At 41.5% G+C, this 24,421-nt stretch overlaps 1 protein-coding gene across 1 annotated transcript; it reads left to right on the top strand.

Moving 5' to 3' along the window:
- The first annotated feature begins 2,026 nt into the window (after positions 1 to 2,026).
- On the top strand, positions 2,027 to 20,798 carry si:dkey-43k4.5 (potassium voltage-gated channel subfamily S member 2). Its single transcript, XM_039798177.1, has 10 exons — positions 2,027 to 2,299; positions 8,263 to 8,439; positions 8,947 to 9,080; positions 9,231 to 9,395; positions 10,151 to 10,322; positions 11,280 to 11,363; positions 11,483 to 11,644; positions 14,021 to 14,104; positions 17,689 to 17,781; positions 19,879 to 20,798. The coding sequence occupies exons 2-10, from the start codon at positions 8,269 to 8,271 to the stop codon at positions 20,338 to 20,340; spliced, it is 1,527 nt and encodes a 508-aa protein (XP_039654111.1). The 5' UTR covers positions 2,027 to 2,299; positions 8,263 to 8,268; the 3' UTR covers positions 20,341 to 20,798.
- The last annotated feature ends 3,623 nt before the right edge of the window (positions 20,799 to 24,421 follow it).

Raw genomic sequence — 24,421 nt, 5'->3', positions numbered from 1 at the left:
TACATTTCTGAAAGTATAAATACAAATACAAATGTAAAAACTTAATTCATTTGATTAAATCTAAAGTATAATGGAGAGGAAACCTATATTCTCTAATGAGCTACTGAGTAAAATGAAGAGTCAGCTGCTGTTAGTTAGTGGAAAACTTAAAGGCCTTGCTTGCAATATAGCAGTCTCTCTGGATAGTAGAGGCAGTGATTAAAAAATCATTAATGATTTCACATATACACACACAGTCTTAAAATCCCAGTTGTGAGATAGCAGGAATATTACAGTAGTGCCACAGGAAATATAAACGTCCATTTAGAATCACAGTGTAACTTAATATGTATTACTGACTACAACATACTGAGTCTCTGCGGAGATGTGAAAATAAAGACTTACAAATTTAATTAAACTCGCTCTAAATTGCCGCAAACACATTGTATAAACAACTCCGTTCAGGATCAGTATATTAAAGACCTTAGCAACATGTCTCCAGATATAAGTTGGACAGTAGGCCTACTGTGTTTAATGAGACACAAGTAAGATGTGCTAATAAACTGTATATTACTACAGCTTTCACTACTGTTGATGCACGGAGCAGCCATCTTGGATTTTGAGGTCGGCTTTGGTCGGAGTTGGTGAGGTACTCCGAATTTCAGAATCAGAAAAAATGACCTCAGTGGGCACAAATGTCCATTTGAAAGTTATCAGTCTATATCGATGATGTTTCACTTTCGGGATTGTGTAAAGTGCTCATATTATGCTTTTTGGCTTTTTCCCTTTCCTTTATTGTGTTATATATCTTTTTTGTGCATGTAATAGGCTTGCAAAGTAAAAAAGCCCAAAGTCCACCCCACTTACCATCTCCAACAGAAAACACTGTTCATAAACTGCTCCAAACAGCTCTATTGTAGCCCAGCCTTTACTTCAGAGATAAACGTGGGTCACTTTGGAACACACGTTATAATGCTCGCCTAGCTGCTAGCATGGCACGCCCTCATACTCTGCTTCTGATTGGCTAGTAGTCCTTACCTAGGTACTGAGCATGTGTGACTCCCAACAAAGATGGAACAGAAGTGAGATGTCTCACTCTGTAGCTAAAACAGAGAGCTCAACACACAGGGTGAAAAGAGGAGCTGCAGCATGAAGTACAACAAAAATGCGGTGTTTTCTGAAAATGAAACCATGTAAACCTATTCTGATACAACCTCTAAATACAATTATGAACCTGAAAATGAGCATATGAGCACTTTAAGTGCTGTTGGAAATTTCGCCGGATGTCCCTCATTTCGGCCCGATGTCCGTCACCTTCCTCTTTCTTTGTGTTGTAATTATTGTGTTTGTAAATTCATGCTCCTCAAATCTCTGCAGGGTAAATCCAGACAGCTAGCTAGACTATCTGTCCAATCTGAGTTTTCTGTTGCATGACTAAAACTACTTTTGAACGTACACACGTTCCACCAAAACAAGTTCCTTCCTGAGGCTATTTTGCAGAGGCACCGTGGCTCTGTCCTACACTTAGCAACGATTGTGATTGTTTTAAAGAAATGCCAATTAACCAGAGCACGTTCCAGGAATGCTGTGTGGTCTTGCCAGACCCTCCTCCGCAACGCTGTGGAGGAAGGTCTGGCAAAGCGAGACTAAGAAGATGTTCACCAATGTTTTTAATTTATTTGTAAATTTGTGTAATTTTACCTATTTACAGATTTTTTATTTTTTATTTGTGAAACTTGGTTGTGTAGCCTATTTGCAGATCTGTTTTATATTTGCAAATTTCTTTTTGTGAGTTTCCAAAACTTTTTGTATTTGTAGAATGTGTTTAATATTTACGGATTGCATATTTACACACTGATTGTCAATCTGTTCCCACAAACCTAATGAGACATATCTCATCCCATAGAGGACCTTCCAGTTAGATTTTCCGACTTGGTAGATGTAAATTCAAATGGAACGCACCATTAGTTCGGAGAGGCGATCTTGTTCCGGGATGTGACGGAAAAAGCCGAAGCCTGTGAGAGAAAACAGACCGACAAACAGCGGTTCAGATGGAGGATACCTGCACCACAGCGGACTCAGTTATCTCTTCTCAACAGTTTAATGTCACAGGCAGAAGGAAGGTGGTTTGTGAAGTTTTTTTTTTAAGCAGAAGAAGCTCGCTGTCTTTTCTCGGCTTTAGAAGATCCGTGTGTGACATGTTTGGTCTTTTTTTCATGCGTGAAAGTATAAAAACTTAGAAACGCAACATGGGGTGAATGTGACATCTGAGGAGGATGCTGAATCCGTTGACGAAAGAGTGACGTGACCAAACTCAAAGGTAAGTCTTAGTTATAACTGTGTTATTTGAAGTCATTAAATGTTGAAATTGCTCCTCTTATTCAACGTTTCTGTCTTTATCATAATATAAGGTGTGGCGGCGACACACAATTGTAACGGGGGGGATTAAGCGGGGGTCCACCCACAGAAAGTTTTTAATGTCAAACACATTTCCTGCATTCTGGTGATTTTTATATGGAACAATGTGTGCCTTTTCTGCATCACGTTATGGTGCAAAATGTCTCTAGGCCTATGTAAAGGAAAATGTCATTTTTGATTATTATTCTCCTGTAATCTTCTAAACTGTATTCAAAACATCACACGTGTTTCGGGATGTTTTTATTTATTTTTAGAAACCATGTAGCCTACATTTTACCATCTAAGATGGCTAGATGAACAAATAACTAACAGTAGCCTACTGTTAGAGCATGAGACCGTTAAAGCCATAAGCTCCAAAGTTTAAATCTACATAAGAGGCATTACTTTCAAAATCCCAATAAATCACATCTTTATTTTTCACGCTGCTGTTGTGCTATTTACCCCCCCCCCCATGTAGCACAAGTAGGCCTACACACAATTATTGATTTCCGTCAGATCGATCTCGACCGCACTTGAAGGCAGCTTCATTTCACAGAGAAAGAGACAGATACATATTCAGAATATTGGGGGGCACGTATCCTCCCCGACATCTTACCCCTATGTGTTGCTTCATGTTTTGTCTCATGTTGTTTACACTGTTTCACTTCATCTGTTTGAGAGAGTTTGTAAATGAGGCGCAATTTTTTCACCGCTGTGATTTTAAGGCGCAGCGCTGTCTAGTGCTGAATTATAGATGGGCTTTATTTTTGCATGTGCAGCATGGCAGCTCCCCCGAGAGCTCAGCATGGGCCCCACGTGTAATTATAGACTCACAGAAAGAGAGAGAGAGTCACATTGTCCAGCCATTTACTGTATTTAGTTTGGTGCTTGTACTAGAGCTGAAGAGATGAGTCAAAATTCTCTGATTCCAGCTTCCTAATTGTGGATATTTTCTAGCTTCTTCTCTCCTCTGTGACAGTAAACTGAATATCTTTGAGTTGTGGACAAAACAAGACATTTGAGGACGTCATCTTGGGCTTTGGGAAACACTGATCCGACATTTCATTTTACCATTTGACATTTTATAGACCAAACAACTAATCCATTAATCGAGAATTTAATTGACAGATTCATTGACAATGAAAACAATTGTCACTTGCAGCCCTAGCTTGTATAAAATGAGAAAGGAAATAATTTACAAAGAACCTGATTTGACATTTCTGCTGTCATAAAACTCACAATGTAACGTATTATTCACAATTCTGGTTATATTGGGTCTTTAACATTAATACAGATTATATTGTGGAGCTAATTAAACACATTTTCTGACAAAGTTTAAACCTCTGTCTCTATGTGGTAGTGTTTAGATACGAGGACTAAAGGTCGTATTAGAGAGTAGGAACAAATGACGAATGTCATCGTATGGTTTGGAGGACTTGTTACAGTATAAATGCTGAAATGCTTCCCACATACACACCCACCTGCATGAAGACAGATTTAAGCTGCCATAGTTAACTGCACTTCACATGTCCATAAATCAGAGACAAGAGAGAGACAGAGAAAGGAGATTAAATAGCAGCAGGAAGAGAGTGAAAGATTCAGAGACAGATGAAGTCGGACTGCTCTGGTTGAAAAACCATTAAGTCCGCATTAGGTGATCACCTGTCTGTGATTCCTCGGGCCATTTCCTACACTCTGCAATAAGAGACTATGAAACATTTTAACATTACATTATAGCTACACTTTACCTGAAGCGAGGCACTTACCGCTGCCTCCAAATGGATAGATCCCTCAGTCCTGTTAGAGTGGAACAGCTGCTGATATTACATTTACAGCAGGAGGCATCACTCTGATCAGAATAAAAAAAAAAAACTGAAATTATGATCCAGCTACCATCTTAATTACTATAGAGACATAAAAAACAAAGAGACACAAAGCAACCAAAAAGAGAAACAAAATGACCACATATGGACACACAATGATCACAGGTTGGTTAAAAATGTATAGTTTGTTGACTACGCTTTGAGGAGGTCAGAAACATTGATAAAAGGGATTGGTGATGTAATGTAATGGATGCTGGATGTTGTTGTTGACGATGGTCGTTGTTGATTATACGGTGTCAACCTTGTAGGCTGATATGCACTTTTCCTACCCTATGTAGCTATCCATGCACCTTGTACTGGTATTTATTTGTCCTCGTACTGATATGGTTGTGTTCCAGTTGGACTGTGTGTACAACTTGTATGTATTTATGTGTCTTGTATGTGTTTATACTTGCTGCACACTTAATCGCCTTAAAAGAGACACTAAACAACAGAGATGCAAAACAACCACATAGAGACACAAAACAACAACACAGAGACACAAAACAACTACATAGAGACACAAAACAACAACAGAGACACAAAACAACCACAGAGACACAAAACAACAACAGAGACACAAAACAACCACATAGAGACACAAAACAACAACAGAGACACAAGTGAACCACAACGAGACAAAAACAAAATAGACACAAAACAACCACATAGAGACAAAAAACAACCACATAGACACACAAAACAACAACATAGAGACACAAAACAACAACAGAGACACAAGTGAACCACAAAGAGACAAAAAAAAAATAGACACAAAACAACCACATAGAGACACAAAACAACAACATAGAGACACAAGTGAACCACAAAGAGACAAAAACAAAATAGACATAAAACAACCACATAGAGACACAAAACAACAACATAGAGACACAAAACAACAACAGAGACACAAAACAACCACATAGAAACACAAAATAACAACAGAGACACAAGTGAACCACAAAGAGACAAAAACAAAATAGACACAAAACAACCACATAGAGACACAAAACAACCACATAGAGACACAAAACAACAACATAGAGACACAAAACAACAACATAGAGACACAAAACAACAACAGAGACACAAAACAACCACATAGAGACACAAAATAACAACAGAGACACAAGTGAACCACAAAGAGACAAAAACAAAATAGACACAAAACAACCACATAGAGACACAAACAACCACATAGAGACACAACCAACCACATAGAGACACAAAACAAACAACATAGAGACACAAACAACCACATAGAGACACAAAACAAACAACATAGAGACACAAAACAACCACATAGACACAAAACAACCACATAGACACAAAACAACCACATAGAGACACAAACAACCACATAGAGACACAAAACAACAACATAGAAACACAAAACAACATAGAGACACTAAACAACATAGAGACACAAAACAACAACATAGAGACACAAAACAACCACATAGAGACACAAACAACCACATAGAGACACAAACAACCACAAACAACCACATAGAGACACAAACAACCACATAGAGACACAAAACAACAACATAGAGACACAAAACAACATGGAGACACAAAACAAACAACATAGAGACACAAAACAACAACATAGAGACACAAAACAACCACATAGAGACACACGTCCTCTCTCAGTCCTGTTGGGTGGAACAGCTGCTGATTTTATTTACAACAGGACACATCACTCTGATCAGATACAAGAAAATAGAAATTATGATCCAGATATCATCTTCATTCCCTCACACTCTACTTGTTGCTAAGCAATATTGTATTGTTTCTTTTTGGCTAACTGAATTATTGTTTCCTGGCACTGATATCAACATCATACTGTAAAAAATATTTTAGGCAACAGTGGGAACACTTGAGACCTTTGAGGCAGAAGAGCGACTAAAAACGTCACATAATACTTTTCACAGTTTTGCTGTAAAGTGAAAACGTTATTATTTATTCATCTGTTGAGGGATTTTTTAGTGAAAGTTTGTGCGCCATGTGGGTGTTTGTAGGAGTAGTAGATGAGCATGTGTGGGAGGTAGTTTCTGTTTTGGCTGCATCTATTTGTAATTTTTATTTTATTTTGATCACATAGTTTGTTATATATGTTGATATGAAGTTAATCATGGCAGTTTAATCTTGTTAAAATCTGTATTATGGCTTGCTACACAGAAAACACCAAAACATGGACTTAAATTTAGTCTGCAAAGATATAAAAAATACAGTAAAAGCCTTTTGGCTTTTAATCAATGCCTATTTTGTGTTGTAGTCAACATTAAAAAAAAAATATCTGGGACATCAAAGTAGTGTCTGGTCATCTTGGCTTGGAAGTGCATTTAGCAGAGTAGATTATATTAGAGTGCCTACATTGCGAAAGAGAGGCTCAAACGTTTGGAGCAGAAAATAAAACTCAAGCTCTTCCTTGCCAGAATGTTTTTTTTGTGTGGTGATTGCTGACTCAGCTAGAGATAATAAAGAGCGAAAGAGAGGACATCTGAATCACATCTAAACACTTTCCTTTAAAAAAAAAGTTGCTCCAAACAAAGTTCAATGTCAAATTATTATTGACTTTTTTTAAGATAATTTTTTTGGGCATTTTAGGACTTTAATGCCACAGGACAGATGAAGACATGAAAGGGGGAGAGAGAAGGGGACTGACATGCAGCAAAGGGCCACAGGTCAGAGTCGAACCCCCGGCCGCTGCGTCGAGGAGTAAACCTCTACATATGTGCGTCTGTTCTACCAACTGAGCTAACCCGGCCACAGTCAATGTCAAATTAGTCTAATTCTCGCATTGCCAGACCTGTCTTCACAGCGCTGTGGAGTAAGGTCTGGCTACACCACAGATACATTCTAGGATAGGAGTTGGGAAAAAAACACTCTGGGTTGTTTGCATTTCTTTAAACCAATCACAATCGTCTTGGGCGGTGCTAAGCTCCGGATGCAGCGACGGTGGCTCTGCTAAATAGTCTCAGGAAGGAACTTGTTTTTGTGGAACATTTAGCTAACCTGACTCCGCCAGATGGATTACTTCGCTTTTGCTCGGCATAGCCATCTGGGAACTTTACGTTGAAGAACTTTTGGGAAGGGGCGAAAATACTGATTAGCTGATTGGATAAACCATCTATCCATGTTGGTGATAGACGGGCCAAATCAACCAATCAGATCAAACTCTTGTCGGAAGAAGAGCAAAAACATCTTTTCCTCAGAGAAAAGCCTCCAGTGCCGTTTTTTGCTCTTCTTTCAATGAAGGAATACTTTCTAATTTGGATAAGACTTGCGCGATAGCTACGCTCATCTCATCCGTGGAAGCTGCCATGTTGTTTAGACTGAACAGTTGCTTCTCGTTGCGTCACACTTAAACCCGCCTCAAAACCAACGCTGATTGGTCGGTCGTTTGGCGAACGGCTCCAAATTTTCTCTATCTCAAGATGCCAGACTGATCTGCGAGTCCTGCGAGGGCAGTCTCACGAGGCTAACATTTTGCTCCGGGCAAAAGAAAACGCCACTTAGAATATTAACTGAATTTAACTGTTAATACAGTAACATGAGCTATTTTAATTAGCTCAGAGGGATTTTTGTCTCTTTCTCCCCTTTGAGTTGTCAGTCTGGTTGAACCATTGTACACCGTTTTGGTCTCCATGTACAACACTGAGTAAAATCTATACGTAAAGAAGACTTTCTACATCCTACAACTGCTTCTTGCATCATAACTCTGTTCAATCTGAACACACAGACATGATACACTTATTGTTAGCCTCTGTGTGACTAATGCTTTCCGTGGATACATTATCTCTGACTTTCTACAACATAAAAGCATCAACGACCATTCAAACATATAGAGAAGTCCGCTCAGATGAGACATACATTATAATGGACCCAATACATCTTTGTGGTAGGTGATTACAAACGTTTGAACTGTATTGTACAGTGTTTGTTATAAGTTACATTCACTGTTGGTTTTAGTGTTTCTCCATTTCCATACTCGCCTTCGTTGTGTCTGGACCAGGTAACCATGGTGAAGGAGAGTCTGCCCAGCTGGGTCCGACAGGACTCTGACGAGGCTCTTGTCCACGTGAACGTCGGGGGTCTGAAGAGGAGTCTCTGTTCCAGTACGCTGAAGAAATTCCCAGACACCAGATTGGGGAAACTGCTGGCGTGTGATTCAGAGGAGGATATACTGCAGGTGGGTTGGTACAGTTATTTGTCATCAGAAACTATAAAATGTCACTTCCTTCTCTCTCATGGCTATTTAATCATTTGTCCCTTAAAGGTGCCGTAGGTAGGATTGCGAAGATCAAGGACTTAGCCAAAAAGAACATCGACAACTTCTCAGTCCCTCCCCCCTTTCTGCTAAAGCCTGAAACGGTCTCCTAAGCCCCTCCCCCCACAAGGGGAGAATGAATGCGTGTGCATGAGCAGTGATTGACACGCAGTTAGACACTCGGCCCTGATTGGTGCATCTGAACAGGGCGCTGTGGTGCCAGAGGAGCCAGAGTTTTTTTTTATTATTACCTGCTTCATGTAGTTCTACTCGAACATAGGGTCAGTTTCAGCAAATATGACAGAAAATTAGTTTTATAAGTCTTACCTACTGCACCTTTAATCATTCTCCTTTTTAAAAATGTTTTTTTTTTACTCATAATTTCCACCTTTCCTTTGTCCTCGTCTCCACTCTTTCTCCGTTCTGCAGGTGTGTGACGACTATGACGTGCAGCAGAAGGAGTTTTATTTTGATAGGAATCCCGGCCTGTTTCCTTACGTCCTCCACTTTTACCAGACGGGCAAACTTCACATCATGGAGGAGCTGTGTGTCTTCTCTTTCAGGTCTGTCTTATGTTTAACATCTTACTGTCTCACAGACACACTTTTACTTTATCAATTGCATAAGCAGGTAAATTAACTGATAATTTAAAGCCACGTTAGACGGAAACGTGTATTCAAGCCGACCTGATTTGACTCATGTTTCCCACAAAGTCAGGAGATCGAGTACTGGGGCATCAATGAGTTCTTCCTGGACAGTTGCTGCAGTTACCGTTACCACGACCGCAAGCTGGAGAACAGCCGGCATCACAGCTGGGACGACGAGAGCGACGTCAGCAGCGTCGACACATCTGTGGACGAGATATCTGACTTAAACAGGTAAAAGTAACGGGTAAAAGACTCTGGAGCCATTTGAAGTCTGGATTTATCATGCTGCCCGACTTACATCCATCTGTTTACTTGCAGTTTAAAACCCTGATTATATTAGGGTTATAGCAAAGATCTGCACATGCTCCTTAAGATTAAAGCCAGGGTCACACAGAATCTGCGGACGCTGAATTTCGTAGAATATTCCGCCGATTTTCGGCAGATTTTAAACAAATTAAAATAAAAAAAAACTCAGAATATAACACATCCCCTCCCCAAGCTGAAAAACAGCCTGCTAAAATTCCTTAGACATTCATTCTGGATCACTGCTGAAAACAAAACAAAAAAATCTGCTGATTCTGTTTGGGTCTACTTGTAATTGCCCCTCTAAAATCCGCTGCACTAGTTTTCGACCCAGAAATAGAAGAGAGCAGTTGGAAGCAAAGTCGTGAAGAACAACAGCAACAACGCAAACTTTAAACCTTTAAACCCACTGAGGACTTCGATTCTGCGAGTTTGAAATGTACAGCACTGAAAAGTTGTCCACGTTCTTCCCGCTTTCCAAGTTGTTGAGATTTTGACAAAGGTCTACTGGAAGAAAAAGCCTTATTCCGACCATCTGTACGTTGGTGAGCGCCACCTACTGTCCTGGACGGGGAGTTACTCCTGTCATTATTACCCGCTCATGTATAGCTATGGGAAGAACTGGCAGAACCCCCGGTTACTGCGGTGCATGTAAACAGGACTGTCTTTCTCCATCCTCACAGAGAAATGCTGCATTTCCAGAAGGTGCGTTATGGGAACATCAGGAAGTGTCTATGGCTGACGCTGGAGAACCCGGGATACTCCATCCCCAGCAAGCTCTTCAGTCTGGTCTCCATCGGGGTGGTGCTCACATCCATCGCCATCATGTGTATCAACAGCATCCCTGAGTATCAGGTTGGTACAGAGACCTGAAAAGAACATGAAGCCAAACTTCATACTTGCAATTATGTCGATTTTGGTTTTCCCCTGTGTGTTATTTGGTTTGGCCAAGTTAGTATATATGTTCCCTTTTGTCTCATTCAGCAGGTCTGTTTTGTTGAGTTCACATCTATTTTTGGTTTAAGTTATATTGAGTTGACCTATTTTAGAGGCCTAGATATTAAGTTCTTGGTTTATATTGTTTTGTGAATTTTTTGAGTAAATAAAAACCCACTTTTTCAACAAACCCCTGTTTTCCTCATTGTTTTACTGCTTGGTCCCCTGACAATTGGCCAAACTCAGATTTTATGAGACGATTATACAGTAGTCTGGAACTTATTTGCACATTATTATAATTTCTTTGAGAGTTGATTGTCAAAAGTCGTACTGCTTCTCACAGTCATAACTCAGTTAAATCCGAACACACAGACATGATGCACGCATTTCTAAACTCTATGCGACTTATTCTTTCAATGGATCCATTATCTCTGATGTCCATCGATGTCCAACGTCTATAAATCTGCTTAGAAGTCATAGAAAAAAGACAATCCTTTTAACTGCAGAACTTGCCTGAGAATCATCACGTTTTTCAAGTTTTCTTCAGTATCAAAATAAAGCAGTGATAGTTGTCTGCACATCCATGGGTACACTGCAAACAGGATCTACTAATAGCTAATTCGGCATACTTTAAATAGAGACAATTTGCTAAAATGAGTAGGGATAATGTGGGGTAGTAGTGTCAGACTTTGAAAAGCCTTGTTTTTCCTCCCTGATTGCCTCCAAAACTTTCCAAAGTCATAAACAACTATTTACACAAAAACATTATAATAATGCAGAACGCCTGCTGTAATTATTCAGTTTAAAACCTGGAGGTAAAAACCATTAACAGTACAGGCAGATGTAGGAACAGTTCTTTCTCTTCTTTTCTCTCAGACATTTAACGATGAAGGGAAGTTGATCGAGGACCCGACCATGCAGGCTCTGGAGGTGTTCTGCATCTGCTGGTTCAACTTCGAGGTGAGGAGATAAAAACAAAGTATGGTATGTACTGGCGATTCTGGGGAAGGGAACAAAGATTTCAATGAAAAATAGAAAAAACAAATGCTGAGTATTGTTTCTCTGTTCCTCTGTTTGAGGTGGTGTCGCGGCTGCTGCTCTCCCCGAACAAGAGAAAGTTCTTTCATCACCCTCTGAACATTATCGACATGGTGTCTGTGGCTCCCATCTACATCACGCTGCTCTTTGACTTGACTTTGGGATCAGAGTCTGAACTGGGAAATTTGGGACGACTCATACAGGTTTACAATTCTTTATTTCTTATTGCATGTAAATTAAATGTACGTATATAACCTTTAAATGAAGAAATACCAAATTATTTACCTTAAAGATACATTTCTAGGCTACAGAACTTTTGTCACAGATATAATGGAACTGTGTCCATGTTTGGACACTTCTTGGCTAATGTTCTATCATAATATCTGTTTAGATACATCTATAAATGATACTGTAAGGTTTTTAGTTAATTTAATTGGTTTAAAATTAAATAGTAGGCTAACTTCTTACCTTTCTAAAGGAAAGGTAAGAAGTTGACCATTGACTTTAGGTTTGTCTTTACAAGAGCCGGCAAAAGGAAGCTAACACATGGTAAAGCCATACCCTACCCTTAGCCATACTCGGACACCACTATCTCCCCCGCTGAAAAAACTCACTGGGCGGGGTATTAAAGCTATAGTGCGTAGTTTCTGTCTCCCCCATGAGGAATTCTAAGTAATGACAACAAAACTGACCGCGCACCCCCCCCACCCCTCCTGCACGCAGTTGCTAGTAGCCAAGGAGGACACGGAGGATTAAAAAAACCATGATGGACTCTTCAGAAGAGGTCATTATCTTCACCTGAGTTTCTGCGCAGGAAAGTCACCAGACGCCACAATCTTCTGAACATAGCCATACTGATAAACACAGAGAGTTGTGTGGAGCTGATAGTCTTAATTAGCTTTGTAGCAACTCATGCTTGAATGCAACGGACGTTCATTAATATCAAAAAGTTACGCACTAAAGCTTTAACAGTATTAACATTTCACCCAAATTAACATCAATGCTGTCAACACATCCAGGACTGTACTTCTGTTCTTCACAATGAGATGGCATGCTTCAACAACTCCAAATGATGCAGTAAAAGCTCCTTTATTTCCACTTTGAATGTAAAGTTATACCGCCCAAGCGTTTTTACTGCTTTCTCTAATTAAAGTCACTTTTATCAGCCCGGTCTCATGGAAGTTCGTGTAAATGTGACGTTATTTGAATCTATTGATACGTGTTCACGGAGACGTTTTTGTCGTTTTTTACGTGGTGGACAACACGAAAATGTGAACTAATGTATTTCAATGGGAAGCATATTTCGTGGCCACAGCACGAAATTGTAAGGAAATAATATAAAAGCCGAAAATCCGCGTAGGGAGGTTGGTCGGGGTGGTGGATGGGTCAAACAACACAGGACTTTCACCCCGGGCGGCGGAGGATCGCATCCCGTTCGGCGGCTTTGTTTCCGGGGGATGGCGTCCCTGCGTGTGGCGTTTTGTCCCGCGTGTTACTGTAGCGCGTTTTCCGGCGTTTAAAGCGTTTAAGGCGCCCGGCGTTTAAAGGCGGCCCTTTCTCCGGCGTTTAAGGCCCCTTTTCCCCGGCGTTTATGAAGCCCTTTCCCGGCGTTTAAAGGCGCCCTTTCTCCGGCGTTTAGGCCGCTTTCTCCGGCGTTTATGGCGCCCTTTCCCCGTAAGTTTTTTCCTAAACCCAACCTCCGCCATCCCGTTATTGTGGGCGTCCCCCACGGATCGCCCGCGGCCGCCTCTGGCGCCTCCGGCTTATGGAGCGTCCTTTTCGGCCGCCTCCCGGCGGGTCCCCAGCGGGTCCCCAGCGGGCCGCCTCGCGGCCACCTCCCAGCTTATGGAGCAACCTTGTCGGCCGCTTCCCGGCGTCCTTTCCCTGAGAAAATAATGTGACATTTACACGTAAAAAATAACATGACAGTTACACGTAAAAAATAACGTGACAGTTACACGTAAAAAACAAGAAAAACGTCTCTGTGAACACGTATCAATAGATTAAGAATAACGTGTACATTTACACGAACTGCCGTGAGACCGGGTTGCTTTTATATACTCATTAGACATGTAAATGTCCATGTACAGTACATGTGTAAAAATTCACATGCAGATTACTTTTATGGGGGCGATCGGCCAGGAAAAGCACTGTGAACAGTCCAGAAACTGTGTCAGATCGCTTCAATACTAAACTAGTTTACTCATTAAGAAAAATGTATTTTAGGTAGATTTTTAGCTCTGCAGCAGAAAGACAGGAGGATATTAATTACTCACACTATTGAGAAAGCAGACATAGTGTTCTCAGCTTTTTCCGAGTGATCGAGCAGCAGGACTATGGATAAAAGAGAAAGAAAGATCCCAACTATCCAATTAACGGGCATTTGGACACTCTGGAAGTTACCAGAAATACAAGTTACACAAGCACTTGACTACTCGTAAATACCGGAAGTGTAAGTTGGGAAATTTAGAGGAAATTCAATGTGCCGTTATCCCATAATTACCACCTTTTATTATGAGACAAATGAAACCAAATACATTAAGTCTTTCTCCACCCTAACATGTCTTTCTCTCTCTCAGGTGTTCAGGTTAATGAGGATCTTCAGGGTTTTGAAGTTGGCCCGACACTCGACAGGACTTCGGTCACTGGGAGCGACACTTCGGGTGAGTCGGGACTCGCTCGCTGCTCAGAGACAGAAATATGCAACATTTGACTTTCTGACGCGGGGCAGGCTCACAGTGACATTAAACCAACCGTCGAAACCTCTCGGGAAAAAAGAAAAACAATGCTATTAAGTGCTGGTCTGTTGACCTTTCTGCAGACGCATTAGATAAAGGTTGATGGATTGTATACAGTTGAAGGTCTGAGCTGAAAACCATTCTTCTGCCTTTGGTTCAAAGATGTGGTTTGATTTTTTAGAGGAAGGGGGATTGGGATTAAAGGGTACTGTAACTACCGTTTCTTTTCAAACTGGACCCTATTTTCCTATGTTTTAGTGTCTAAGTGACTGATGGAAACAACAATCTTTGAAATTAGTCCAGTATTATGCGAAATCAAGTTACAATGTAAGTTAATAGGACAATTGTCCAGCTTGTATTTACCTTCAAAAAAGTGCTCGTTTTGCTATCAGATTGATATTTTTGTCTGACAAAATTATGGAAAGGATTTCTAAGGAGGTCGACCTTTCTGTTAAAGAGTAAGATCCTTTTTTTAAACATAAATACATCCATGAAATTGTGTTCGCTAAACCCACCAGACTCCATGTAAATAAACAGTCATTTTAGCATCGTAAAATACACTTCATTTAAAGTCGAAAAGCCTTCTTGGGTCGTCTTTCCACTTTTCCAACCATCACAACTCTAGTTCTGGTTGAAATAAACACACAGTTTACAGCGAACTCGCATAATACTGGACCAATGTCAAAGATTGTTGCTTCCATCAGTCACGTAGACACAAAAACATAGAAAAATAGGGTTCAAGTTGAAAGAAACGGTAGTTACCCTTTAAAGGACACACTTTAGGAAATTTGAGACCAACATGAAAAAAACATTTTCTCCAAACTAAAGCAGTGAAAACTTTTGCTTTCAAAATGCATCCATTGTGTTTTTAAATTATGGTTTTATCTTTAAGCTGCATTAACTGGGATTTCAACCCCTTTAGATTTAAATCTTCTTGTGCTTAAGGTTTGCTGCTTCGATTTAAATGCAAAAATAATGCGTTTATAAAAGTAAAACAAATGACTCATCTATTTACATTACAGCTCATACATAACAATGTTTTATACGCAGATAATGCTCCCCTCATCCTCCTGGTGGAAAGAACTCTGTTATGATAGATGAGACTGTAACATGAGTTGTGGTACTCTCAGATACTCTACATCTCATGTCCAGTGAGGCCGATGTTATGAAGCCCAGGGGGAGCGGCGCTGTAGTGGACTGCGGTAACTGACTGAGCATCAGATACATCGTCTCTGCTGGTGAAAGTGATCGTACAGAATAATGATATTACAACATGTTTGACTCAGCTGATTTAGTCCCGACAGATTTTCATCAAAAGTTAATGCTTGCAAAGAGGTTAAGATATGTAGTCTACAGTATATCAATGGCGTTCCACTTCCTGGATTGCTCTGTTGCCGCCGGAAATACCTGCCTATTTTCAGCATATTTTCTGCTGGATGTCCGTCCCTTTCCTCTTTCTTTGTGTTGGCGTTCTAACCTCCGGTGGATTTATGAGGACTATGGATAACTGCTCCTCAGATCTGCGAAAAGAGGAGGCGTGTTCCGGCGCAAACGTTACCTGGTGCTATTTTGCAGTTTCAGAAAACAATTCCGCCACTGACCAGGAAAAACCTGGTCTAAAGTCAGTGGCGCTAGTCTAAAGTCAGTAGTGCGTTATTCAGATGCTATTTTAGGGGCGCATGCTTGGCCATAATGTAGCGTGTGCACAACGCGCATACACTTCTCTCATCTAAACGGATGCAGCAGATCCCATTTTTGCAAACCATACATAATTACATGGAAAAATATTACTGAAAATGCGGTTCAGGTGTTCGGATAGGTCAGGAGGCACTTTACAGTACAGTCCTCAAAAAGTCGCAGCATTCTTTGTGGCTTGTTGTGTTTTACACATTTCCATGAATCATGGATGTGTTGATGACATAAATGAGGAAATATTAGAGGACTTAAGGAGACGTGATGTTGAACTACAGCGGGATTGGACGCCCCGGCGGAATCTGGTCCGGGAGTAATGCGTGATGCGCTCCTGGTGGAGTGGGTGGACGGAGATGGAGTGGGGGGAGGAGGAAGGGGCACAACAGGAGGCCCACGCTCCATGGCTGCAGCAATCTTCTCCAGACTTGAGGAGATGCGCCCGAGGGGCCGAAGCGAAAAAACACCCAGCCAAGACGGGCATTTATTACTTTGCCGCATCCCGGACAGCTCCTGCTGGCGTGCGCCAGGCAAATCCGCCGTCATAATAGCAATCCGCCACGGAACAAGCGTGCCTGCTCTTAAAGGGAATGTGAGATGACGCTCTGATTTTATTTTATTTTCACGTTACGCCCAAACCACACCTAGCTACTTCAGACCAACACATTTAAAATTTGCCTTGGGCGCAAGAGTCATTTATCCCGCCGGTATAATAGCAACAGCGCCCGAGATCCGCCCACAAAGCTACTTGCATTTTGCGTTTCATACTTGCGTTTCAGATCGTTAAAATAGGGCCCTACAGGTATTGATTGTTAATACCAATGTATCTTGGGAAAATAAAGAAAACGGCGGAAATTACACTGCAGCTAGTATATTACTGTAAATCAAATCAAATAATACTGTAAGAAACGTCTCTGTCTATTTAAAGTAAAATACCTTAAACTTTATAAACAGTATGCTTACTGTAAATAAACAGTAGTTTACTGGCGAAGCTGCTGCCACTATATTACTGTAAATTTACGGTGAAAGGTTTTACATCCATCCATCCATCTTTGTCCACTTAGCCGGGGTCGGGTTGCGGGGGGAGCAGCTCCAGCAGGGGACCCCAAACTTCCCTTTCCCGAGCCACATTAACCAGCTCTGACTGGGGGATCCCGAGGCGTTCCCAGGCCAGGTTGGAGATATAATCCCTCCACCTAGTCCTGGGTCTTCCCCGAGGCCTCCTCCCAGCTGGACGTGCCTGGAACACCTCCCTAGGGAGGCGCCCAGGGGGCATCCTTACCAGATGCCCGAACCACCTCAACTGGCCCCTTTCAACGTAAAGGAGCAGCGGCTCTACTCCGAGCTCGTCACGGATGACTGAGCTTCTCACCCTATCTCTAAGGGAGACGCCAACCAATCTCCTGAGGAAACCCCTTTCGGCCGCTTTTATCCTGGATCTCGTTCTTTTGGTAATGACCCAGCCTTCATGACCATAGGTGAGGGTAGGAACGAAAACTGACTGGTAGATCGAGAGCTTTGCTTTCTGGCTGAGCTCTCTTTTCGTCACAACGGTGCGATAAATTGAGTGTAATACCGCACCCGCTGCGCCAATTCTCCGACCAATCTCCCGCTCCATTGTCCCCTCACTCGCGAACAAGACCCCAAGGTATTTGAACTCCTTCGCTTGGTTTTACAGTGTCCCTGAAATCGAAATTGCGATTCAAATCCGATCAACTGTGCAGCCCTAGTTTCCATAGGCTTCTACAGACAGAGAACTTCACAGCCTACAACCTTTTACAGCAGGCTCATTCCAGTTTTCCTCCGTCTTGTTTCTGCAGCACAGTTACCGCGAGGTCGGCATCCTGCTGCTGTACCTGGGAGTCGGAGTGTCCGTCTTCTCGGGTATCGCTTACACTGCTGAATACGAAGAGGTAACGTTTCACTCTTACCCTGTACTTTAGCATAAACATTATATTATAATCAGGTTTGATTCTTTAATTCTTACTTTAGCCAGTGAGGTTTTGTTTTACTTTCTAAAAAACACAAAAACTGATTTACTTATTTAGGGTAACTGATGTCGGTGCTGCTGCAGGAAACTTGATCCGATATTAGTAGAGGATTTAGATCCAGAAAAACTTTAATGTCACAGTGCACTACATTTTTGTTTTTGGTGTGGCTCATGAATAGTACATACAGGGGTGGAATAACTCAGAACTTTAAAGGTGCCCTGCCATACAAAACCGTTTTTACTTGCATTTTTTGAAATATGTTAGGTCCATATGGTGTTTGTGTTATGTGGTGAATGTGAAAATGAACTGCTACCTCCTCTTGTCAGCTCTAGCCACTGAAAAGAAATAAGCGGAGAAATCAGGCCAATTACAAAAGCTGGTCAGTCTGACATCATGTTGCCTGAGCTGATTACTATTCATTAGCTCGCCCACTTGCGCTGGGTAAAGGATTCTGACAGCCAGGCTCTCATTGGCTAGCTGTTAGCCAATCAGATTCAAACAGCTTAGCTTGTTGAATATTAATGAGAACCAGAAATCGAGCTGAGTCTTCCTGCAGGCTTTCTATACCATGCTAGAATGGCTCGAAACAAGGTAACCAAGGCATTTTTTACACAAAAAATGTTACAGAGTCCATGGTAGAACTTCAGACATTACCACAAAGTAATGAAATACGTGTGGCAGGGCACCTCCTATTGTCCTCGGGTCAAATTTGACCCATTTTCAAAAAGTTTCTATATCACAAATTTGGGTTTTCTTTCAACCAAATAAAAAAGAAAATAGCATGTCTGGTTCCGTACAACCATAACTCTTCACAAGTAACATAAATCATCAGTTCATTTCTTTCTTTGAATTTGGGTGTTTTATTTAATTTTATAGCATCAAAAAAAAAAAATCATAAAACGTCGACGAGAAGACATCACAAGGGTTAAAAATATCAGGAGCAAAAAATGGCGGAAAAAGCTTCAAAAACGTGGAGAAAACCCCCCCAAAAATGTCTAAAGGCACAGAAAAAAATCAACTAAAGCATCGAAAAAAGTGACAAGAAAAACTTGAATAAAAGTGACAAAAGTGTAAAACGCTGAAAAAAATAAAAGTTTAAATTTTGACCTAGAAAATCTAAAAGTTGCATGGTCGACGGGAAGACAATACGAGGGTTAAGCAGAAGTAGTAGTAATACCACAGTGCAGAAATATTCCATTACAAGTTAAAATCCTGAATACCAAATCTTTTTTTTTAAAGATAATTTTTTGGGGCATTTTAGGCCTTTATTTGTATAGAAGATTTTAGACTTGAAAGGGGAGAGAGGGGGAATGACTAGCAGCAAAGCAGGTCAGAGCCGAACTCGCGGCCGCTGCGTCTTACCGCTGAGTCTTACCATTCAAAATCTTACCAAATAATAAAAAAGTTTATAGATATAACCAGTAACCAGTTTTTGATTCAACTCTGTTATGTGGACATGGAAATGGCGGAGAAATATTGTTGGTGATGAGCAAGGCCACAAGGAATCATGCAGACGCAGGATGCAGATTTTCATTCTGGACCACTGCTGAAAACGGTTTGGGTCTGGTGCTGAGCCTGGTTTGCTGTCATGCTGATTTGAGTTCCAAATGTCCAGTTGACCAATCAGATTGCCTGGTCGAATCTACGTGTTGTATAATCTTAATTTGAAGCATAAAAACCTTGGTTTGAAATATGTAACCCTCAAGGGCGTAACTTTGGGTTCAACATTAGGGGCGTTGAGATCTCCACTTCTGAGCAACAATGACATTTTGAACGTCTTGAAACACTTCATTTTCTGCATTCTGGTGAATTTTTCTGCAACATTTTTTGACTTTTCTGCATCAAGTTATGGTGCAAATGTCTTTATTCGTGTAAAGGAAATATAATAGTTTTTTAGGGTGGGTTGCACTGGCCAGTTTTGATTATTGCAGGGGGTGTAACCCCCCTTTCCCCACTGTAAATGAAACCTATGGTAATCCTACATAACTATAAAGCCCCTCCGTCTGTCCCTGTGCTCAGGATGTGGGTCTGGACACCATCCCGGCCTGCTGGTGGTGGGGGACGGTTAGCATGACGACGGTGGGCTACGGCGACGTGGTGCCCGTTACGGTGGCCGGAAAGCTGGCGGCCAGCGGATGCATCCTGGGCGGCACCCTGGTGGTGGCGCTGCCCATCACCATCATCTTCAACAAGTTCTCCCACTTTTACCGGAGACAGAAAGCCCTGGAGGCGTCGGTGAGAAACAACCACCGCAGGAAGATGAGGATGAGCTGCGAGAACGAGCCGGAGGAGGAAGAGGAGGAGGAAGAGGAAGAGGAGGGGTCAGACGGGGACAGCAGGTGTCTGGACGATGATGATACTGATGGCATGGAGGAGGACGATATAGACCACGAGGATGACGGAGGTGTGATCAACTACAGCTACGTGGAGCATCCGTCCTACACGTCCATACTGAGGAGGAAGGAGCTGTGTCAGCTGTGAGGAAATGAACGCTCACACTGGAGATTTAAACATCACATTAAAACCATAGACAGTAAAAATAATGCACGTTGCATCCGTGATGTCACCCAATGGTTTGTGGACTGCCGGTTTGATGCTTTGAGTTTAGCGATAAAGGCATATATTGTTTTTTTGCAACCGGATGTTACGATTGGGGGGAGCTTGGGAGGGATGACGCGGCCAAACCGGTGTTGTTTATGGTTGCAATGGTGCTGTGCTAAGCTAAATGCTATAGAGGGAAAGTTGCTGATTGTCAAACCTTCTGAAGCGAGTCATCCAACGGAGATTTACCAGAGGGTAAACGCAGACCTCCGGGTACTGCCGCCATTCATCTGCATGTAAGGCAGAACAGAAAATTAGCAAACCTACCCTTAAAGCAACACCAAAGATTATTTTGTACGTTAAAATAATGTTTCCAAAATCGTTTCAGTGGTTCATCAACTCGTAACAGGGTGAACGGCACTTCTGCATTCGCTTTGCGGCCCTCTATTGCCTATAACCTCACTATGCAAGTTTGCCAGATCAGGTAGCGGATCTGTAGTTCGAATGAGATAGCGGTAATGGACAATTCCCTTTCCAACCTGTAGGGGGACCGAAGAGGAAAAGTGTGCTTTGGTGTTGCTTTAAGTCACCAGCTAATCGGTAGCTAGCTAAGTCGGTTGGCAGAACGCTGAACAAAGATTTTTGTTAAATGTTACAATGAACTTTGTTGAAGTGAAAACACACAGTGAGAGGGTCAAAGTTTAAGATGAAAACACGGAAAACACCCCAAAACAAGTTCAGGTCTATTTTAATGTCCACAGTGTTAGCATGGTTAGCATTGCTGAGCCTCTGTCCTGATTGACAGGTCCTAAAGCATCCCCTGCTTTATCGTCTATTTTAAAATAAACGGCAGCATCATCTACAAAATGAACATCATGCTGTATTAAAGAAGACTTGAAACTAGCGATTGAGACCATAAACTCTTACGGAAAATGTTTACTGAGGTAATAAATGAAGTGAAAATGCAGCTTTAAGGAGCTTCAGCATTGGCTTGACTTTTCAGACCCGGAAGCTATGCTCATTATTTTTACAGTCTATGATTAAAGAAGTAATATCTGACCATGACTTTCATCTGATCCAAGGCCACATAAATGTAGTATGAACTGTTGGATTTGGTTCACGTGGGTCTTTCACTGTATGAAGATGGCAGGACAGTATTTGAGTAGCTGCAAGTTCGAGGGTCCAAATTGTAAATGTCAGATTTTCTGACACTAATTGGGAGTTTGATTATAACTCTGGGTCTTCCATGACAGGCTGTTCTGACTGTAGATTATTGTCACACAGGGCTGCAACTAACGATTATTTTCATTGTTGATTAATCTGTAGATTATTTTCTGGATTAATGGATTAGTTCTTTGGTCTCTAAAATGTCAGAAAATGGTGACAAATGTGTTTTCCAAAGTCCCAAGATGACGTCCTCAAATGTCTTGTCTACAAACTCAAAGATATTCAGTTTACTGTCACAGAGGAGAGAAGAAACTAGAAAATATTTACATTTAATAAGATGCAATCAGAGAATTTTTATTTTTCTCATAGAAAATGCCTCAAACCGATTAACCAATTATCAAAATAGTTGGCGATAATTTTAATAGTTGACAACTAATCCATTATTCTTTGCAGCTCTAATTGTCATTCATCTGTGCATGTCGGGTGTTTCGGGATGGAGGTCTGTTACTGATGGATGTGTTGCTCTGTTAAAAACACAAAGGTGAAGAATTACAATGGGACAAAAAGGTCTGAACTCAAAGGCCTGCAGTTCTGTAGCAATGATCAACTGAACTACTTTCAGGACTGAAGTGAAATACAAAGCACCCAAACGAAATAAAAAAATATATGAAATGTGTGAAAGTACTTTTGTGGAAGGAGAAGAGATATTTAAAGAAGCAACAACCCTATGAAGGAAAAACATCTCTGCACTGAACTCTATGCTCTATGATACTTTACTCGAGTATTTTAATTTTCTGATAATTTTGCCTACTTTGTCCTCCACTATTCATACAATATCTTCAGTTTCTTTGCAGATTCGGTTTTACTTTTGGTACTTTAAGTATATTTTTATATTACAACCCAGTCTCATGGCAGTTTGTGAAATGGTCACGTTATTTAATCTATTAATTCTTGTTCACGGGGACGTTTTTGTCGTTTTTTTCGTGGTGGCCAGCACGAAAATGTAAACTAATGTATTTAAATGGGAAGGATATGTCGTGGTCACAGCACGACTACGGTAGCGAGTAGTATGAAATGCCAAAAATCCGCGTAAGGAGGTTGGTTGGGGTGGTGGATGGGTCAAACAATTCCGGACTTTCACCCCGGAGGCCGGGGATCGCGTCCCGTGTGTGGCGTTTGTTTCCCCGTTAACCGTCCCGTTATTGTCGTGCGTTCCCTGCGGCCCTCTCCCGGTGTGTGAGGCGTCCTCCCCCGGGGTGTGGCGTTTGCTTTCCCCGTTAATCTCGGTATAGACCATTTCGTGCTAGCCACCACGAAAAAAACCCCAGAGAAAAACATCCCCGTGAACACAAATCAATAGATTACAAATAACGTGACCATTTCACGAACTGCCGCAAGACCGTCGGATATTACGTTTTACTTAGTAAGTAAAATTTGAAAATTCAAAATGTTACATAAGTTTTTTAAACATTGAAAGACTTAGATACACAAACCAACCAGATGACGGTTTGAAGGACTGCGGTTTAGAGATGTACGGCCAAAAGATAAAAAAGAAGAAACACAGTGTAGGATTTTATTCAAAAAATGTGACCGATGAGCGGTCTGGCTCTAAAAAGGCCAGACTTAATCTGACTCCAATTCTAAGGTCACTACACCCTGAAAAGTGTTCGTTTACTGGTAGATCAGAGAAATACAACTCAGGTTTCGTTCAGTTAAAGTTATAACAAGCTTTAGTGAAGAATGATATTGCAATCTACAATTACGTGTACACGGATCAGATACTTCAATACAGGTCGATCTTTCACCTAGCAAACAGACAAAGATTCCCCCAGCATCTGATGCTGCTAAGTTAAAATACTGTCTATTTATCCATTTCTGTCCCATCTTCTGGTGGTGCTGTCATCAGTTTGGATACCGTCCAGATCTTCTGGCTCCACCCGGTTCCTAACGATACGTAACACGATGCATGAAAACGTTACCTCGGCTTCTCCCATTCTCAGGTCAAAAGAGACAAGCTGCTATTGTTTGGGATTTGAATACCTGTGTGTTCTTAATCTTCTGCAGACTTAGCCCACAGTCACATTAGCTACAAAAGAGAGCGACATGCACTCGCTTGTGGGCGCTCCTGGGCGTGCCTAGCCTACTCCTGGTTGCTTGGCAACAGTAAACAGAAATTCTCCGGTGCTACCTTCAAGCACGTCTTAAAAGTTACTTCAGAGGTATTGTTAAGTCACAAGAACTATGTTTTTGGATTTAAAAGTATTTATTTCTCGATAAAAGTAACTAAATATATGAGATAAAATGCCAAATATATCAGATATATACAGAAATACGATGTCCTGAAGCGTTTTCCGCCATCTTGAATTATTTTCTTCGACTCGAACTACTGACCTACGTCACGCTGCCCCTTCACTCCGATTGGCTGTCGCTTTGTCGCATCGCTCCACATTTGCACAAAATAGACTTCTTGTCTATTTTGGCCCCACCTTGCTCGTGGCAGCGGCGAGCTCGTCGCTTGTCGCTGGCAAACGGCTGCTCCCGTTGAAAATGAATGGTAGCCTGTCGCTTTGTCTCTGTCTCTTGTAGCTAATGTTACTGTGGGGTTAAGGAGTTGCGAGAGCCGAGGCCATTTCCATACTCTGTGCTACACATCTCGCGCTCGCAAAACACTGCACCATTGTCGTCCCTGCCCCCTCCGGTCAGAGGAGACCTTTTCCCAATCATTCCCTGGGTGCCAATATCCCATACTCCCTTTATAATGTCTTATCACTTTAAAAACCAGATGGCCTCTCATAACCCAGAGAACCAGAGACGACAAGGTCAGCTCATGAACTCTAACAACCTCTCACTTTAT

Source organism: Perca fluviatilis, chromosome 4 (genome assembly GCF_010015445.1).
Source record: "Perca fluviatilis chromosome 4, GENO_Pfluv_1.0, whole genome shotgun sequence".
Lineage (NCBI taxonomy): Eukaryota > Metazoa > Chordata > Actinopteri > Perciformes > Percidae > Perca > Perca fluviatilis.
Note: the sequence above shows the minus strand (reverse complement) of the source record. Positions and strands in the feature narration are given on the sequence as shown.